The 20,628-nt window shown below is 44.9% G+C and overlaps 1 protein-coding gene across 13 annotated transcripts in view; it reads right to left on the reverse strand.

Annotated features, from left to right (window-relative positions):
* LOC148394833 (RNA-binding protein Musashi homolog 2-like) overlaps positions 1 to 20,628 on the reverse strand; it is a 166,989-nt gene that overhangs the window by 34,174 nt on the left and 112,187 nt on the right. For 9 of the 13 annotated variants that reach the window (XR_015859595.1, XR_015859596.1, XM_088381743.1 and 6 more), the window contains 2 exons: positions 11,002 to 11,205; positions 1,912 to 2,063 (listed from right to left, as the gene is read on the reverse strand). Coding sequence is in view for 11 of the 13 variants with exons in the window: in XM_088381743.1 (XP_088237869.1) it covers positions 1,912 to 2,063; positions 11,002 to 11,205 (356 nt within the window). In the remaining 2 variants the exon portion in view is untranslated. The remainder of the gene's footprint in view (positions 1 to 1,911; positions 2,064 to 11,001; positions 11,206 to 20,628) is intronic. The other 4 variants (XM_088381751.1, XM_088381750.1, XM_088381747.1 and 1 more) reach the window with 1 other exon arrangement.

Here is a 20,628-nt window from a genome sequence, read left to right on the forward strand (position 1 = left end):
AACGATATGGTATGCTAACGTGACATAAACACAAACAAGGGGCTGAGAATGCGCCTGACGTAACATTAACAGTTATTCAAATGACTATAACGTAAATAGTAACACCTTTATTAAACCATCTGTGTCACTCCAAATCATTAAATCCATCGATCGAATTCGTCGTCCTTTCTGTAAACAATACTGCGTGTGCAGCGCGCCGCTGACGTCGGACTCGTCAGTTGCATACTCAGGAGTGACTTATATGTGAAATTATTCACAAATTTTCAAAATTCAAAAATCCGCGAAGTAGTGAAACCACGATAAACGAACAACGATGTAGCAAGGGATTACTGTAATCTGAACTGCAACTGCGGCGCGGCGCATACGCGGCGGTGTTTTACATAAAGGACAAAGGACTCGATCACGGGATTTAATGATTTGGAGTGACAGAGATTGTTTGATAAAATTGTTGTTTATAATTATATGGGCCTGAGGAATATTTTGAAGGGCAACCGCCGTCAGCGGCGCGCACCCGCAATTGTTGACATAAAGGACGATTGATGGATTTAATGATTTGGAGTGACACAGATGGTTTGATAATATTATTGCTTATATACTAGTTATTTGATATATAATTTATATATCGTTAAATGGGCCTGTGGAATAATTTGAAGTGCAACCGCCGTCAGTGGCATTGTTGTATACCTGGCATTGTTGACATAAAGGACGATCAATGGACTTAATGATTTGGATTGACACAGATGGTTTGATAATATTGCTTATATGATAGTTATTTGATATATATAATTTATATATCGTTATATGGGCCTGTGGAATAATTTGAAGTGCAACCGCCGTCAGCGCACCCGGCATTGTTGACATAAAGGACGATCGATGGATTTAATGATTTAGAGTGACACAGATGGTTTGATAAAGGTGTTATTTATGTTACAGTTATTTGTATAACTGTCAATGTTACGTCAGGCCCGTTCTCAGCTCTTCGTTTGTGTTTATGTCACGTTAGCATACCGTATCGTTTAGCCTGTTGTTGCTCGTTCATGTCGGTTTTTGGTGTTGGATTTTGTCGAATAAATTTCCCCCAAAATGCGATTTATACTCCGGAGCGACTTATATATGGTTTTTTTCACTTTATTGTGCATTTTATGGCTAATGTGACGTATATTCCGGAGCGACGTTTAGTCCGAAAAATACGGTATATAGTATCAAATAACAATAATATAAACAACAATTTTATCAAACCATCCGTGTCACTCCAAATCATTAAATCCATCGGAATCTTCGTCTTGTGTCACTTAACAAAAAACCAAAGATAAATCAGCTGTTGACTCCGGAAGGAGGTGCGCCGCTGACGTCAGACTAGATATATCAAATAAATGTAATATAAACAACAGTTTTATCGAACCATCCGTGTCACTCCAAAATTACTAAATCCATCGGAATCTTCGTCTTGTGCCACTTAAAAAAAACAAAAAACACAGCTGTTGATGCCGGAACTACGTGCGCCGCTGACGTCAGACTAGATATATCAAATAAATGTAATATAAACAACAATTTTAACGAACCATCCGTGTCACTCCAAATCATTAAATCCATAGTATTTTCCAAATGGACTCCTACACTCCTAAGACTCAGTTAAACTCCATACTCCATGATTTACAGTCAGCCTCAGTTTTTGGTGTTACATAAATACAAGAGAATGCATGTAGATGTAAGATTCTCAAAACAGGTGCATATTTTTAAAAAAAAAATAAAATAAAGACTTACCCGAGCGCATGGCCCTTAGCCAATAAACTGATCATTAATAAACTATAATTCTAAATGGCTTTTTTCATACATAACAGAATTATACCTGAACAGTTCACAATGCCAGATGACAGGAGAGATGTTACATTGATGCAAGGAGACACTCACAGTAATATTGTGGCTAAACCCAGAAACTGGCTGTGGGCTTGTGGCACTAATATAGTTGCTGTCACCAGAGTCCTGAGTGGCAGTACCATAGAGGTCAGCGACATGACCAGGGCTGATCGTACCAGGGAAGGGTCCAGGCCTTGTTACATCATCTAAGCAAGAGTCAACGGAGGCATTAGTTACATGAAAAAGAACAGAAACCAAATCCCATTTACATCTTCAACACATGCACTAGTCAGGTTGTTGCTCCCTCCTGCTTCAAGTCCAATGCTGCCATCATCCCCGTGTCAAATAATTCCTGTGCAACATTATCAGGTAACACTATGAGACTAGCTATAGAAAATGAGACAACCAGCCAGTGAAATGTCTCCTGAACCTGAGCAAGACCAACACGATTAGTGAGTTTAGGAGAGAACATCCACAACCACTCCCATTGGCCATTAGCAGTAGAGAGAGTAAGCAATATCATATTCTTGAGAGGGCACATCTGTGAGGACCTACTTCTGGACCAATAATAACATTTACACATTTCTGGTGACGACGGCTCTTTAGTATTTCTGCTTTCTGCAGACCCAGTGTCCCTAATGCAAGTTGTTAGTCCATCGTTACACATATCTGTCTGACAAAAAAATATGACCTGAAAGTACATGAGAAAAGGGGCTGAGTATCTTTTAGAAAGTTTGCTCTGTAACAGATAAATTGTTGTTATTATTATTATTAATATAAACAGACGGGAGTCGGCAAGTATGTATTGTGTTTGGAATGAGAGTTCTGAGTGTGATTCCAGGGAATAATGAAAGTCAAGGTAATGTAGTATATAACTTGTCTTTTTGTATTTTAACTCATTGTACTCTAATATAAAAATGTAAAATCTAAACCTAAATCACAATAAGGCCTGCCTCATGCCGTTTCCCATTTCAGCCAGTCATGTGTTTACGGCGCATGTAATGAAATTATGATGAAGTGTGACAATGATCATGCTGAAATAAACATTATAAAAAAAAAAGTGAGATTTTTTTTTTTTATTATTCATTGGGATCACTGAGGGAAAACATTCACTATCACTGCCAGGGAGCTTTATGAACGCAAGGCAGAAATTGCACAAGGGGGAGTTGGCTGCAACAATAACGTAAGTAAGCAAAATGTCTCTGAAGTAGAAGAAGACTTATTTACACTTATGCTGTACACTTCAACTTAATCACTACCAATGGTCTTTTCTGTGACTCTTATTGTTCATCTTTTCTAAAGTGCTTAGAGGATTGCACAAAATGGAGGTGGTTGTGTGACAGGCAAAAATTACAAAGGGTGGCCATTGGTAGAATGTGATTGAAGGCTGGAAGTTACATTTGCAAGGACCCACTTTACAAAAGGATAAAAGAGGAAATACTAACCCTCACCCATGAATGCACTATTTTACAGTACAGCACAAAGAATAATGCATTACAATTTTCAATTACGTTCATGAAATCGCTCAGCTATTTCAATGACATACCAGCAACACAAACTGATTGTAATGTGACTCAGTTTAAAATGTCAGTGTATGTTTTGACTGGGCCATTAATTTTGGGGCTGAATACACTGTTGTAGTATACATAGTTATTTATATAAGTGTTTTCTCAGTTGTAAAGTTAGAAGACACTTTCAAAACAACATGCAAGATGCCGTATAACAAACACCTCAACTGGAAGTTATTTTTCTTTCAAGAAAAGGGCAAGGGCAAACATAGCTTCCTTTCATATTTCAAAAATATGAAGCTGCACATTAAATGTAAACTGGATTTTGAGTAAAATAGGTCCTTCCACTAATAACAGTGTGATGGCGTGAAATATTTTTGTCCTTTCCTGTAAATTATTCAGCAGTGAAAAACATAAAAAAGAATGAAGATCTCAATAAAGTTGTCAACTGGAGGGTAATCCAGAAAGCAGGTTCAACATACTCTGAGTCTATCCCTGAACTCTGAGTTGACTTACTCTGTGATGGGAAACTCTGAGTATTTGGTTCCAGAACAGCTGAGTTAGTTCAATCAACTCCGAGTATGTTAACCTGGAGTTATGCGCGTGCACAACTCCTACAAAAAGCCATTATCAATCGAGCCCCGATACCACGAGTCACCATGACAACTGAGGAAAACTAAATCACAGAGACGATGCTAACGTAGCCTACGTGTCTACGATGAACTCAAATCATCCATTGACTTGATACGGCAAGACCTTACCACACTCTTAGAGCAGCCACCCTGCTCCAGCTAACGACTGAACTAACTGAGCTTAAGAAATTATCCAAGGAGAAAGATGAGAAAATCTTGTCGCTTGAACGGAGAGTAGATGCACTGGAGCAGTACTCCCAACAAGAAGACCTCATAATTACTGGTCTTAAAACATCACACCACTCCTATGCCAGGGCGGCGGGTCCTCCAGATCTCTCGACAGATGACTCTCCATCGGACGAACTGTCAACACTTGAAAATCAGGTAGTACACCACCTTCTCCACTCATGATCCTACCAGTCCATAATCACTCCACTGCACTCAGATGATCCATACTAAGAACATCAACCTAAACTACAATTTATACTCTGATTCTTCTTTGTTTTGTTATTTTCTGTTCGCAGTTCTTCTGTTCCCTTTTAGTTATTCCTACCTGGTGTCTCTTCGATTGCTTAAACATCGTTAAGTGTATTTTATTTCGCTTGTTTCTTATTTTGTATAGTGTATCTGTTTATGCCAAAGGGGTCGGGTGCAGTGTGAGCTGGGCGGCGGCCAAAGGCAGGGACCTTGGCGGTCTGATCCTCGGCTGCAGAAGCTGGCTCTTGGGACATGGAATGTCACCTCTCTGGCTGGAAAGGAGCTCGAGCTGGTGTGCGAGGCAGAAAAATTCCAACTAGATATAGTCGGACTAACCTCCACGCACAGTTTAGGTTACGGTACAAGCCCTCTCGAGAGGGGCTGGACTCTCTTCCACTCTGGAGTTGCCCACGGTGAGAGGCGTCGAGCAGGTGTGGGTATACTTATTGCCCCCCGGCTGGGCGGCTGCACATTGGGGTTCACCCCGGTGAACGAGAGGGTAGCCTCCCTCCGCCTTCGGGTGGAGGGACGGGTCCTGACTGTTGTTTGTGTCTATGCACCAAACGGCAGCTCAGAGTACCCACCCTTCTTGGAGTCCCTGGAGGAAGTGCTGGAGAGCGCTCCTTCTGGGGACTCCATCGTTCTGCTGGGTGACTTCAATGCTCACGTGGGCAATGACAGTGAGACCCGGAGGGGCGTGATTTGGAGGAACGGCCCCCCGATCTGAACCAGAGCGGTGTTCTATTATTGGACTTCTGTGCTCGACACGGATTTTCAATAATGAACACCATGTTCAAACATAAGGGTGTCCATGTGTGCACTTGGCACCAGGACACCCTAGGCCGCAGTTCGATGATCGACTTTGTAGTCGTGTCATCGGATTTGCGGCCGCATGTTTTGGACACTCGGGTGAAGAGAGGGGCGGAGCTGTCAACTGATCACCACCTGGTGGTGGGTTGGCCCCGAAGGTGGGGGAAGATGCCGGTCTGGCAGAATCTCCTGTCAGGAAAGCTTCAACTCCCACTTCCGGCAGAGCTTTTCCCACGTCCCGGGGGAGGCGGGGGACATTGAGTCTGAGTGGACCATGTTCCACGCCTCCATTGTTGAGGCGGCCGACCGAAGCTGTGGCCGTAAGGTCGTTGGTGCCTGTCGTGGCGGCAATCCCCGAACCCGCTGGTGGACACCGGCGGTAAGGGATGCCGTCAAGCTGAAGAAGGAGTCCTATCGGGCCGTTTTGGCCTGCGGGACTCCGGAGGCAGCTGACAGGTACCGGATGGCCAAGTGGAACGCGGCTTTGGCGGTTGCTGAGGCAAAAACCCGGGTGTGGGAGGAATTTGGTGAGGCCATGGAGAATGACTTCTGAACGGCTTCAAGGAAATTCTGGTCCGGCGTCTCAGGAGGGGGAAGCAGTGCAAGGTCAACACTGTTAACAGTGGGGATGGCGCGCTGCTGACCTCGACTCGGGACGTCGTGAGTCGGTGGGGAGAATACTTCGAAGACCTCCTCAATTCCACCTACACGCCTTCCATTGAGGAAGCAGGGCCTGGAGACTCAGACGGATTCTCCAATCTCTGGGGTCGAAGTTACTGAGGTAGTTAAAAAACTCCTCGGTGGCAAGGCCCCGGGGGTGGATCCGCCTGGAGTTCTTAAAGGCTCTGGATGTTGTGGGGCTGTCATGGCTGACACGCCTCTACAACATTGCGTGGACATCGGGGACAGTGCCTCTGGATTGGCAGACTGGGGTGGTGGTTCCCCCTTTTAAGAAGGGGGACCGGAGGGTGTGTTCCAATTACAGGGGAATCACACTCCTCAGCCTCCCCGGTAAGATCTATTCAGGGGTGCTGGAGAGGAGGGTCTGTCGGGAGGTCGAACCTGGGATTCAGGAGGAGCAGTGTGGCTTTCGTCTTGGCCGTGGAACAGTGGACCAGCTCTACACCCTCGGCAGGATCCTCGAGGGTGCATGGGAGTTCGCCCACCCAGTCCACATGTGTTTTGTGGACTTGGAGAAGGCATTTGACCGTGTCCCTCGGGAGGTTCTGTGGAGGGTGCTTTGGGAGTACGGGGTGCCGAGCCAACTGATAAGGGCGCTTCGGTCCCTGTATTACCGATGCCAGAGTCTGGTCCGCATTTCCGGCAGTAAGTCGGATTCGTTCCCAGTGAGGGTTGGACTCCGCCAAGGCTGCCCTTTGTCACCGATTCTGTTCATAATTTTGGACAGAATTTCTAGGCGCAGCCGAGGCGTTGAGGGGGTCCGGTTTGGGGACCTCAGCATCGCGTCTCTGCTTTTTGCAGATGACGTGGTGCTGTTGTCTTCTTCAGGCCGTGATCTCCAGCTCTTGCTGGAACGGTTCGCAGCCGAGTGTGAAGCGGTCGGGATGAGGGTCAGCACCTCCAAATCCGAGTCCATGGTCTTCGATCGGAAAAGGGTGGAATGCCCTCTCCGGATCGGGGATGAGATCCTGCCCCAAGTGGAGGAGTTCAAGTATCTTGGAGTCTTGTTCACGAGTGAGGGGAGGATGGAGCGCGAGATCGACAGGCGGATCGGTGCAGTGTCTGCAGTAATGCGGACCGTGTACCGGTCCGTTGTGGTGAAGAAAGAGTTGAGCCAAAAGGCAAAGCTCTCAATTTACCAGTCGATTTACGCTCCTACCCTCACCTATGGTCACGAGCTATGGATCGTGACCGAAAGAACGAGATCCCGGATACAAGCGGCCGAAACGAGTTTTCACTGCAGGATGTCCGGGCTCTCCCTTAGAGATAGCGTGAGAAGCTCGGTCATCCGGGAGAGACTCGGAGTAGAGTCGCTACTCCTCCATGTTGAGAGGAGCCAGATGAGGTGGCTCGGGCATCTTATCAGGATGCCTCCTGGACGCCTCCCTAGGGAGGTGTTCCGGGCATGTCCCACCGGTAGGAGACCCCGTGGATGACCCAGGACGCGCTGGAGAGACTATGTCTCTCAGCTGGCCTGGGAACGCCTTGGGATTCCCTGGGATGAGCTGGATGAAGTGGCTGGGGAGAGGGAAGTCTGGGAGTCCCTCCTAAAGCTGCAGCCCCCGCGACCTGACCCCGGAGGGGCGGAAGAAGACGGATGGATGGATGGATATCTGTTTATGTATGTATATATACATATGTATATATACATATATGAATATAATGAATTAACATTTAGCTTGTTATGCTTTTATTTATTTATTTATTTATTTTCAAACACTTGAGAGACATTTACCTACACAGCACTTTGTTGTATATATATAACAGGAATTGAGCTCTCTACAAGCCCTAGGCTTCGTCTCCCTCCTTGCACTGTTATTGCTATAATAATATGTGCTAAACAATAAACTAAACTAAACTAAACTAAACTAAACCTTATTTTACCACAATGGAGTTGGAGGTCCTTATGCAAGCCTACGGCGAGTAAATCTAATACAGCTGCAGCAGCGAAGGAGAGAGGGACGTCATGGGAGAAAATTGCTGCCCGGGTCAATGCTTCAGTTTGAACGTACTATTTCACTGATGTAATATTTAACCATTAGATCGTAGCGTAGCCTATAGTTATTGTCACGTTTCGTCCCCGGTTGTTTTATTATGTGCATATTGTCATAGTTTCTGTCCGTGTGCCTGTGTGCTCGCCCCTCCCCTCCTGTGTGCCCATGATCAGGATTAGTGTGATCATTCTCACCTGCCTCTCGTTACCTGTTGTGTATTTAGGTTCTGTCTGCGTGTCACAACCTTGTCGGATTATTTCTTGTCTCTCGTTGTTCCTGTCTTTCTGTTTTTCCCTCGGTTGTTTTCTGTTTTCCATACCTGTCGGTCAGTCTGTCATGTTATTAGTTTGCCAGTTCCTGTCTGTTTCCCGTCACGCTCCATTCCAATTCCCTTTTCCCTAAATAAACTCTGGTCCAAGCTGCATTTGGTCGCCCTGCTCCATTCCGATCCGTGACAGTTATGAATTTAAATAGGAATTGTTACGTTTTGTTCAAAATGTCCTTCGTTGAGCAAGGAAAACAAAGATGTGGAGTAACAGTTGGTTCTTTATTGGCAAGATCTTGGGTTGTTTAATGGCGGTCAGTACACGAGGCACTGCAGCAGACGAAACAACAACCCCCATTCTCCAGGTCAGAAGGTTTTATACTATCCGGAAAAGGCGGGAAAGCAAAAGGATGTCTTTATAAGGTAAACCTCTGCGCTGCTGTCACCTAACCATTTGGTATCGTCACCTGACCATTTAGTATCAATGTGTATTGCAGAGTTGCCGCCCTGTGTGTGTGCGTGTTGTGTCAGCGGTCGGAGCCTATGTGTATTGGAAGGTTACAAAGCTGTGTGCTGTATCCGTGTTCTGAGTGAGCAGTTATGTTTATATAAAATAATGAGAGGATTTGAACATATATGAACATGAAAAAGTATGAGTTTGTCTACCCTAATAAACTATGTACACGTTTCTGTTTCTCACACTTTAGAATGAAATCTGATTTTCATTTAGGTGCAATCCAACATGAGAAAAAAGGACTTGGAAGCAGGCTGTGATTGCACCTTACTGTAATTTTAATTTAATTATTTTAAATGGACTATTAAAGTCAATATTTATTTAAACTAAAATATTAATTCAGTGGCTATTTCAAATATTAAAAACCCAAAACAAAATGTTTTCCGATGTTCTTTAAGTTAATTCTACACTTTGTGGATTAACACTTGATACAAACGCTTTTATGTTTTATACCTATTGAAGTCATTTAAAATGTGACGCTGTAGTTTACACCAACACTCAATAAAATACTATTTTAAAACAAACATTGAGTTCTGCTCAACCAACAGAAAAAGTAATGCTCTGCATCCCCGATATTATAAAGAAAACGCCATTTGCAAAAAAAAATAATGCTATGCATAAAGTTTGCTCTGGTGTGAGTGATCGTCCGCGGTGTGTGAGGTTGGCGCTATATGGCCGAAAAAGGGTTTAAAAAGAAAAATTCACACACCAACATATGTGGGAATCGAACTCATTGTGCCTGCACACAAGACAACACCATCACCACTACACCATCAGCCATTCCATGGCCAGAGAAGGTTATTAAGATAAATTATAACGTTCAAAGAAACGCAGTAGTGTTCGAAAAGCTATCCTTCTAGAAATGATAAAACGTCTAATCTGGGTCGTAAGATTCTCTCGCAACGTAAAGCGTTTCAAATTATTCCGGCTTCGATGTCGACCGGATTTTGAATGAATCCATGATTAACCACTTTCTTTGTGTGGGAGGAGACAGGGAGAAACTCTTGGTCTCTTGTAGTAAACCTGCCAGCGAGCAGTTAGGATCCTGAACTCTCTCCCCCCTCCTGCGTAACGTCCGGTACTTTTGCGCTATATTCTGACTGGCGGCTGTATGCACACTTGCTCCATTTTTGCTCCTCTTATTTATTATGTTATTTGTTTATTTATTATTTATTCGTTGCTCTTATTTATTCATTGTTTGTGCCTTCTTGTTTTTACTTTTTGTGTTGTTTACTTGTATGTATATTGTGTACTATGTCTTGTCACCGTGGGATAGTGGGAAACGTAATTTCGATCTCTTTGTATGTCTTGGCATGTGAAGAAATTGACAATAAAGCAGACTTTGGCTTTGACATTATGTTCACAGAGTAAGTTACCGCAGTAATTGACCCAGAGTTTAAGTTATCTCTTTCTGGAACGGATACTAACTCAGTTTCCCTCATTTTAGGGTTTACTTACTCAGAGTTGTTTAGATTGGATTTAGTTTTGTTCCAAGTCTTGTTTTTCTGTATCCCACTGCTCTGTCTTTGTTTAGACTTGTTCTTGTCAGCTCTGAACCTTGTCTCAAAGACACCAACAAGAAAAAGAGTTTTTGACCATTAAAACTGTTTGTGAAGGTCTTCGCAACCTTTTGCAATCTTTATCGAACCCTGGCGAAAAGCCAACATTCGCTATGTGCATAAACACTCACAAGCATTCGCTTCTCAGTGAGCTTCACCAGGCATAAAACCCAATTTGACACAATCTTGTACACAGTTCCACTGAGATACATTTGATGCATGATCATGATGCAGGAAAGATTTTTCTTTTAAATCCATACCTTCTGGGTCAGAGTCAAAATGCTGCAATAGGTTGGTAACAATGTGATTATTCTTGTGCATGCAGAATACTCATCATTTCTAAACAGGATTTTTTTAAAACCTCATTCAACCTTCTCTTTACATATTTTGCGTGATCTGGGCTATAGTATAAGTTACTTGCCTAACTTGAAGGACCTTAAAAAGCAAACTAGAGTGGTTAGATGAACCCCAATGTAGAGAGGATGTTTGAAACTGTCACACCTTTTCTCCAACAGTGAAAATGAGAAATGACATGTTCTCAAACAGTCAATAATAAAACAACAGACGGCAAATGTAGTGCTATCAAATGCATGCAGCATATTAAAGGCAAATGTCCATTACATTCACAGACTCATGCTTCAGCACTTTTACCATTATCCTTGGAAAAAAATATGTGGGAGGAGTATACACGTGCATTTACACACCTGGGCTCTTAAAAGGGTCTGGGCTGTGAAGGTGGTGCTGAAGGGCGCTGGGAGAATTGCAGGCCGAGCTGGCATGCTCATTAAGCAACATCTGATCTGCCGTCTGTGGCCCGAGGGAGCCATAGTCAGCCATGGAGTACTGTGCTATGCCCCTCAAGTCAGCGCTGGTTCCAGCCAAAGAGCACAACCCATAATCTGGGTGCCCTGGGAGATGGGAGAAATGAAAATTTTTTCAGCTTGCTCTTTTTTTACATGTCGCTGTTGTGATCCTCAGCCAAGACTATCAATCCAATGGATCAACCTTATAATGGTTCATGATGCTGTTTGAATATATGACGTATCAATCAAAAGCATAATTTACATCAGACATCTTGGAAACCTACTCAGACTACCGTATTTTCCGCACCATAAGGCGCACTTAAAAGCCTTTAATTTTCTCAAAAAACAAAGTTGCGCCTTTTAATCAGGTGCACCTTTTGTGTGGACCAAATTCTAAAATCTGTAAAGTTGTTTTGTGTGGCTTCCGTAATATGAAGACCCGATGAACCAATGAGATGACATTACGTTTTACGTAGATCGGGGCAAACAAACAATCAGATGACTGGACGTAACACGTAGAGGAGTACGTACCTTCGCCGCCATTGGTAAATACCGTTTTGGCCCGAATATAAGACGACCCTGATTATAAGACGACGCCCTCTTTTTCAAGACTCAAGTTTGACAAAAGACTTTTTGGTTTGTTTGTTTGTTTGTTTGTTTGTTTGTTTGTTTGTTTGTTTGTTTTATTTAGGATCCCCATTAGCTCTGGCAATGCCAGCGCTACTCTTCCTGGGGTCCTTAAAGAACACCAAATTTATTTTTTGTACAGAAAATAATTACATCTGAAACAAATGATTATAACAATATATTCGAGAGAAAAAGCATGTTATTTTGCCTCATTCAAATCATGCAAAAACTGTCTATCACATCTCAATATCTGAACATTTAAATATGTAAACTAAAGTGCAATCACATTTGTAAATGAATGGCGTCTGATTTTTGAAATCTAAATAAACCGATCTACTGTGATAAAACACCAAAATTGCAATAACTGCATTAACCATCAAAGTGAAGTCTAACTGTAATTGTAGTCTTGAAACAAATCTGAATAAGGAAAAACATTGCAATAATATAATGCAAACTGCTACCGCTATTTTGGGGAAGCCTGAGGACTGTATAGGGGGTTGGCTCGGATGGTTATGCTCTTTTCGCCCCCGGGTGTCGGTCAGAACACAGGAGGGAAGACGTAGTTTAGTTTTGATTGCTTTACTGAATTATTGGCAAAAAAGTAACAGGCACTGTGGCTCATAGGGGCATACAGGCATACTAGCAAAAGCGTATAGGCATACGTTTGGTCGTAAGGATGTGAGAGCAGGTGTGTGTAGTGTACGTGTACATGGGAGTCTTTGGGTGTGTGAATGTGATTCTTGTGTGTGTGATTATTGTATGAAACGTGTGAAGGGTGTGTGGGGTGTGTGTGTGTGCGTGTGTGTGGTGCGTGTGTGCGTGTGTGGTTCTACAACAGACAGAAATACAGCACGTAAGTCAACGCTCAACTTCTGACATCACACAACACAAGTAGACGGCCCACATTACATAACTAACTGCGCGTAACGGTTCCGCTATACTAAATACCCATAAATAAAATACTCTCTGCAACACACCAAACATAAGTCATCGAGACAACAAAATACATTTGCTGGCGATCGTTGGTCACCGTGCCGCTGCCTCACGGCTGTAGTCATGCGTGTACATTGCTCGTACGATGCGAGGCAAACTTAAAGGAGCGCGCCGGAGCTGTCAATCAAACGGCGCGCACACGAAGTAAACTGCGATCGGACAAACGGCACAACAGTGAACAGTAGTAACAATGAAATGTATATACACACTTTGTGTCAAAGACGCACACGATCACTGCACCATACTCAGTCGATACCAGCAACCTTTAACTTACCGGTGCGCACAAGTGAATGGGTATAATGTCTAGACCAGGGGTGAGCAAACTTTTTGACTTGCGGGCCGAATTGGGTTCTAAATTTTGACCAGGGGGCCGAACCAGGAGCAGATGGATGTAGTGTTTGTGTGAAGTAATATAAATGACATGTAAAGGTCATTGCATAAAAGGTTTTTACTTTTAGTATATACTTAAGCATGGATATTAAAAAGAACTTTTTGAAAACAAATGCATTTATTAACAGCATTAAAAAAATATTTCACCAAAAAACTACTATCAGTGATTCTTATTAAATACGACACAGTTATGATGAATAACATTTTACATCACTTCAGCGCCTGCAGGTCAGATTTATGAAATATGTTTATCTAATGAGGCGAAATCACATCCAACGGCAAACATTCTGACCAAATACATCATCTTGAAGAATCAGTGAAAGAATACATACATCAAGAAATCAATAGTATTGTTGGTTTCGCTTTTTTGCTAGTGCATCATAGTCTGGAGTAAAATTTGTTGTAGTAATTCTTAGGATAGAGCCGAGGTGTCGGTCAGTTAACCTAGATCTGTGACGGGCTTTGTTGACGTTCATGTGGCTGAACGTCCTCTCACACACGTAGGTCGAGCCAAATTGTCCACTCTTTTTTAACATTCGGCACTCAGTGTCCACCTTTGTTTTCTTCGGGCCACTCATTTTAATGGAAAGATTCCAGGGGAAAGATTGTTGGTGGCATTACCGTAAAACTGTATCTGAAAACTTAGCGCGCGAATTACGAGAATACTGACGTCACAGCCTACGCTCGAAATTCGGCACTGATAGATGAAATAGTGTTCGAAATATGAGTGTTCGTCCGACAGTCTTATGTGTTCGTCTCGTCGTGCTATATCGTGCTACAAGTACAGCAGGCAGGTTCTGCTCGACATCGGCAGAAGTGGGTTTTGTGGCGTTCTGGACTTTGAAGCGGCGACATTAAAGGCGCTCGGACTGCTACGTCCTGAAACGTCGCCGACCTCGCCCGCTATTCCTCCCCCGGTTGGGAGCCGTCGGAAACGGTGTGCGAGGAGGCAGAAGAGGGGCAAGCGCGGAGGCGTCCGGGCCAGGCTGGCGGCCGACCCAGCTCGACTGGCGGTGCCTTCCATTCTTCTGGCGAATGTTCGATCACTGGACAACAAAATGGATTACGTTCGCCTGCTGAGGTCTACGAACCGGACGGTGCGGAACTGCTGTGTGCTCGTGTTCACCGAGACCTGGTTGACTGACAACGTTCCGGACTCTGCCGTGCATCCGGAGCGGCTCGCGTGCTATCGGGCGGACCGTGCCATTGTACGAGGGGGAAAGTCGCGAGGAGGTGGAATATGCGTCTACATCCGAGAAGAATGGTGCCGGGACTCTGTGGTGGTATGTAAGCACTGCTCGCCACTTGCGAAGTTTTTACCTGCCGAGGGAATTTACCGCGATTCTGCTAGTCGCGGTGTACATCCCGCCTTCCAACAACGCAGGCGACAGGATCGCGGCGCTTGGTGAACTGTACCAGGCTGTCAGTGAACAACAGACAGCGCACCCTGACGGTTTCACCATCTTCGCTGGAGACTTTAATCATGCAAACCTGAAGTCTGTTTTCCCGAGGCTTCACCAGCATATTACTTTTCCGACACGTGGAGACAGCTTCCTGGACCTAGTCTACTCTGCGCATAAGGGAGCTTTCAAAGCCACCCCCCTCCCCCATCTTGGGCTTTCTGACCATCTCACCGTTTTGCTTTTGCCCGCATACAGACAATTGGTAAAGGCATCCAGGCCGGTTTGGAGGCGGGTTCAGGTGTGGCCTGAGGGTGCCTCCGATGCACTTCGTGACTGCTTCGACACCACTGACTGGGACTTGTTTAAGCAGGCGGCCACCTACAACGATCGGACGGACACGTATACTGACTCTGTTTCCTCTTACATCGCGAAGTGCATCGATGATGCGACTCGCTCAAAATCCGTCGTCACTCGCGCGAACTGGAAGCCGTGGCTGACAGGGGCTGTCCTCAGACTGCTGAGGGCCAGGGACAAGGCTTTCAGAGCGGGGGATGAGGCTGGCTTGAGGACAGCGAGGGCCGACCTGTCCCGGGGCATCAAAGAAGCGAAAAAGGCGTTCTCGTGCAAGGTATCCACCCACTTCAAGGACAGCAAGGACGCACGGAGCCTTTGGCAGGGCATTCAGACCATCACGGACTACAAGCCCGCGCCGAGGAGCTGTGAGGGCGACGTCCGTCTGCTGAACGATCTTAACCGTTCTTGCTCGCTTCGACGCCCAGAACAGCACTTGCCCGCTGAAGACCACTCCCCCCCCACACGAGCAGCCCCTGCACCTCTCTGCCAACGGAGTGAGGAGGGCGCTTGCCGCTATTGACACCCGTAAGGCGGCGGGCCCTGACAACATCCCGGGTCGAGCGCTGAAGGACTGCGCTGGGGAGCTGTCGGGTGTCTTCACGGACATCTTTAACGTTTCCCTGCAGCAGGCCATCGTCCCCTCGTGTTTCAAGGCTGCCACCATCGTTCCTGTGCCGAAGAAACCTGCACCGTCCTGCTTCAATGACTACCGCCCCGTGGCACTGACGCCCATCATCATGAAGTGCTTTGAGCGGCTTGTCATGGAGCACATCAAATCCGTTCTCCCCGCCCCCACCATTGACCCTTTCCAGTTTGCGTACCGTGCCAAACGGTCCTCTGAGGATGCCATCTGCTCTGCCCTCCACTCAGCCCTCACCCACCTGGAGAGAAAGGACTCATATGTGAGATTGCTGTTTGTGGACTTCAGCTCTGCCTTCAACACCATTGTGCCGCAGCGACTCATCTGCAAACTCGACGAGCTGGGCCTCAGTACCTCCCTCTGCAACTGGCTACTGGACTTCCTCTGTCAGAGGCCTCAGGTGGTGCGGGTTGGCGACAAAATCTCCGCCAGCATCACGCTGAGCACGGGGGCCCCCCAGGGCTGCGTGCTCAGTCCATTGCTCTTCACCCTGCTGACGCATGACTGCACTGCGACCTACAGCGACAACTACATAGTGAAGTTTGCTGACGACACGACTCTGGTGGGTCTCATCACGAAGGGCGACGAGACTCGGTACAGGTCGGAAGTTGACCTTCTGACCACGTGGTGCAGGGACAACAACCTCCTGCTGAAAGTAGACAAGACCAAGGAAATTGTTGAAACCGGAAGGGTCACACACAACACCTGCCGCTGATCATCGACGGTGCTGTGGTGGAGAGGGTGAGCTGCACCAAGTTCCTGGGGGTGCACATCAGTGAGGACCTCTCCTGGTCCGCAAACACCGCGTCACTGGCAAAGAAAGCTCAGCGCCGCCTGTACTTCCTGCGGAAGCTCAGGCGTGCATGTGCTCCTCAGGCAGTCCTGTCTACCTTCTACCGTGGCACCATTGAGAGCGTCCTCACCAGTTGCATCGCTGTCTGGGGTGTTAGCTGCACTGAACAGAACTTGAAGGCCCTGCAGCGCATAGTGAATACGGCTGGTAAGATTATTGGCGCTTTGCTCCCCTCCCTGAAGGACATTTACACCTCCCATCTCGCCCGCAAGGCAACCACGATTGCGAGTGATGTGAGTCACCCAGCTCACTCTTTGTTTGACCTTCTGCCCTCTGGGAAGAGGTACAGGAGCCTGCGCTCCCGCACCACCAGACTCGCCAACAGCTTCTTTCTCCAGGCTGTTAGGACCCTGAACTCGCTACCCCCTTCTGCGTAGCGTGCGGCACTGTTGCGCTATTTTCTGGAATGTCTGCTGTACGCTCACTTGCTCCTTTTTTGCTCCTCTTATTTATTTATTTGTTGTGTTATTTATTCATTATTTATTCAGCACGCTGTTGTTTACTTGTTACTTGATTGTCTATTGTGAGCCGTGTCTTGTCACCGTGGGATAGCGGGGAACAAAATTTCAGTTTCTTTGTGTGTCTTTGGCATGTGGAGAAATTGACAATAAAGCTGACTTTGACTTTGAATAGAGCGCGGAGTGCGCCGCGTCCGTACTCCTGAGTAAGCACACGCACTTGTGAGTGTGCACCGTGCTTTCTGACACGGCTCCCGGGAGTAAATGCGCGGGCAGGCGCTTCCCCATCTACTGGGGAAACATAGTAATTGCAGGGAAAATGACCCCCCAAAAAATTAATAATACAATTTATTCAGGTTTGGCGGGCCGGATTAAACGGCCCCGTGGGCCGGATGTGGCCCGCGGGCCGTAGTTTGCCCATGTCTGGTCTAGACCCAAAATGTAAGACGACCCCAACTTTTTCAGTCTTATTTCAATTTAAAAAACATCGTCGTATATTCGGGCCAATACGGTATATACTATCGTTTGTGCAAATCTGTAAAGTTGTTTTGTGTGGCTGCCGCCACAGACATAATATACAGGCACCCGATGAACCAATCAGAGGACATTACGTTTTACTTGAATTGGGGCGGTAAACCAATCAGAGGACTGGACGTAACACGTAGAGGAGGACGTACCTCCACTGCCACTATCGTGCAAAGTACGTACCTCCGTTGCTATTGATAAATAAATACTACCGTTTGTGCAAATCTGTAAATTCTTCTGCCACACAGAGACGTAATAAACAGGCTTAATAAGTAGACCCGACGTTTTCCGTAGGTAGAGGCGGTAAACCAATCAGAGGCCTTCATGTAACACATAGAGTACGTACCTCCGCTGCCATTGATAAATAAATACTATCATTGGTGCAGCATTAGGACCCTCTAAAATGGCATAGACAAAGAGATATGCGTACAAGGCACAATTAAAGCTTTCTGGAAAGCCAGGATCATTGCAGAAGAGCAACGTGACAACGACGAGAAAATGATGGGAGGGAACTTGCTCAACTGTTTACTTTGGATACAGAAGATGACTTGGACGGATTAGCGTATGAATATCGATTAACAATAATGTGAGTAGAGTACATGGTTAAACAGCAGAATGAAGTACAACCGAACTCACTGTCTTGCTTCCGTGACATTTTTTTTTTGTTTGTTTACCGTAAGTCATGGCATGCAAGCGCTTTTAATGCGGTGCGCCTTATGTGTGGATTAAATACAAACTAGACCCCCCAGTTGAGTCTGCGCCTTTTAACCCGAAACGCCTTATGGTGCGAAAAATACAGTAATGAACTATGCAGCTGTACAATTGGCAATGAAAACTGGATACCACATCATTTACTCCTCGGACAAAGCAAAAGTGCAGAAAAAACTACTACAACGTTGTTGGGTTGTTTAGAGCACCGCAAAAATTCAATCAACTCCCTTGTGTGGTGTAAAAATATTGTAAAAAAGTCTTCAACAGAAGCAATATGGACAGCAATGATTAATAAATAAGCAATCAATTATGTCAAGCTCTGCTATCAAATCAATGAAATATGCCTAATCTATTTTGGATGTGATACTAATACCGACAGGCTGATAGGTAGAGATGGTGAACCAGAGGAATAGTTCGATCTTAAAAGGATTTTTTTAAAGCACAAATGGAATCTTAGAATTGACTGTCATTGTCTCATCTCAATGTCATCATTGCAAATTTCAATAGTTTGAGTAATGACACAAATAGAGTACCGTATTTTTCGGACTATACGTCGTGTTTTTTTCCATAGTTAGGGTGGGGGGGCGACTTATAATCAGGAGTGACTTATATGTGTAATTATTCACAAATTTTTACTTGATCATTAACACATTACTGACTTACTAGTATAGTTGATCACTTCACATGTTATTTTCACTTTAAACCGCATGAGGGCGCACTATGGCTGTGGAATAATTGGAGCCTCACTGACAATGAGTTCCATTCACTGACTTCCGGAGTCAGGAGATTTTATGATTTGTGATACAGACGGTTTGATAAACTTGTTATTTATGTTATAGTTATTTGATATATAGTTTATTTAGAGTAGCAACGTCTATGTTGTTAGACTTCAATAGTTTCCGATTGTCTAGAATGGGGGGAGCGATCCAGGGCGCTTGCTTATGGCACTGTGTTGGCTCATATGTTGAGCTCTTGTTTTGTGAAATAAAGAGCCGGTTACCAAACTCACATCTCGCCTGATACTTTGGTACCGCTACACTATAGTTATATACGTAGATCTGTGGAATGATTGGAGCCGCAACTAACGACAAGGCTGACGTCAGCGGCGCACGTAGTTCCGGAGTCAACAGGTTTTTAAGTGACACAGCGGATGAAGATTCCGATGGATTTAATGATTTGGAGTGACACGGATGGTTCGTTAAAATTGTTGTTTATACATTTATTTGATATATATCTAGTCTGACGTAAGCGGCGCACGTAATTCCGGAGTCAACAGCTGTGTTTTTTTTTTTTTTTTTTTTTAAGTGACACAAGACGAAGATTCCGATGGATTTAATGATTTGGAGTGACACGGATGATTCGATAAAATTGTTGTTTATATTGTTATTTGATATATAGTTTATATATTGTTATATGGGCCTGTGGAATAATTTGAACTGCAACATTGACTCGTGTCTCAAATCAACCATCTTTGTGGCTCAATTACTACTATCGTCACATATGTCCACTTTATGCTTTATGTTTCAAGTGGGATTAAATTTAAGTCAAATATGATTATGTATATGATATCATTGTTACTGTTCCAAATTTTGCAGATGCAAACATAAAATCAATCATGAGTAATCCTTCCGTGTCTCCATTTGCCCTGACACCCCTAATACACGGCTCATTATAAGTGTGACAAATGAATATGTAAAGTGTCAATATGTTGCTTACTGCGTTGAATGCAAGAAGAGTGAAGAACCACATTGTTTTTATTGTCTTTATGTGGCCAAATGAGCGAATAGCAGCCAAATTACTAGTAGCGTATTTTCCGCACTATAAGGCACACCTAAAAGCCTTGCATTTTTTCAAAACCGAAGGTGCGCCTTTTATGTGGACCGAATTCCAAAATCCAGTAGGTGCAATAAGCGAGGTGGACACCTGAACTGGTTGCCAGCCAATCACAGGGCACACAGAGACGAACAACCATCCGCACTCACACCCATACCTTCGGGCAATTTGGAGTGCTTAATCAGCCTACCATGCATGTTTTTGGGATGTGGGAGGAAACCCGAGTGCTCGGAGAATACCCACGTACGGCAAGAACATGCAATCTCCACACAGGGAGGGCCGGAGGTGGAATCGAACTCAGACCCTCTGAACCGTGAGGCGGATATGCTAACCAGTGCTTCACCGTGCAGCCCAAGTGAAATATTTTATTTTTAAAAGTGAAGTGAAAGTACAGTGATCCCTCACCAATTTGCATTTCACCTATTGTGGAGGCTGAAATTCAGCAGCTTTTTGAGTGACGGGAGAACGGCGTTGAAATACACGCTGATAGCACGGGGCGTGCCTCTAAGCGATGAACAGGAGATTCATGCGGAACCATGACTCACTTTGGTTTCGCCATGCATGATGTCCCCCGGGTTAGTGTAGTGTAGTACTTCTAAAGGTAGGTACTTTGCATTGCTTGGCAAGGAAAAACTTTCTTCCAATAGACTTGAAATACACCCATGCCCTCTAGCGGCCAAAAAGAAACACCTGTGTTGGAAATTTCAATACAATGGTGTTCAAATTTCTAAATAATACATA

This window comes from Syngnathus floridae, chromosome 7, assembly GCF_059516105.1.
Source record: "Syngnathus floridae isolate MCC-2025c chromosome 7, RoL_Sflo_1.0, whole genome shotgun sequence".
In the NCBI taxonomy this organism is placed as follows: domain Eukaryota; kingdom Metazoa; phylum Chordata; class Actinopteri; order Syngnathiformes; family Syngnathidae; genus Syngnathus; species Syngnathus floridae.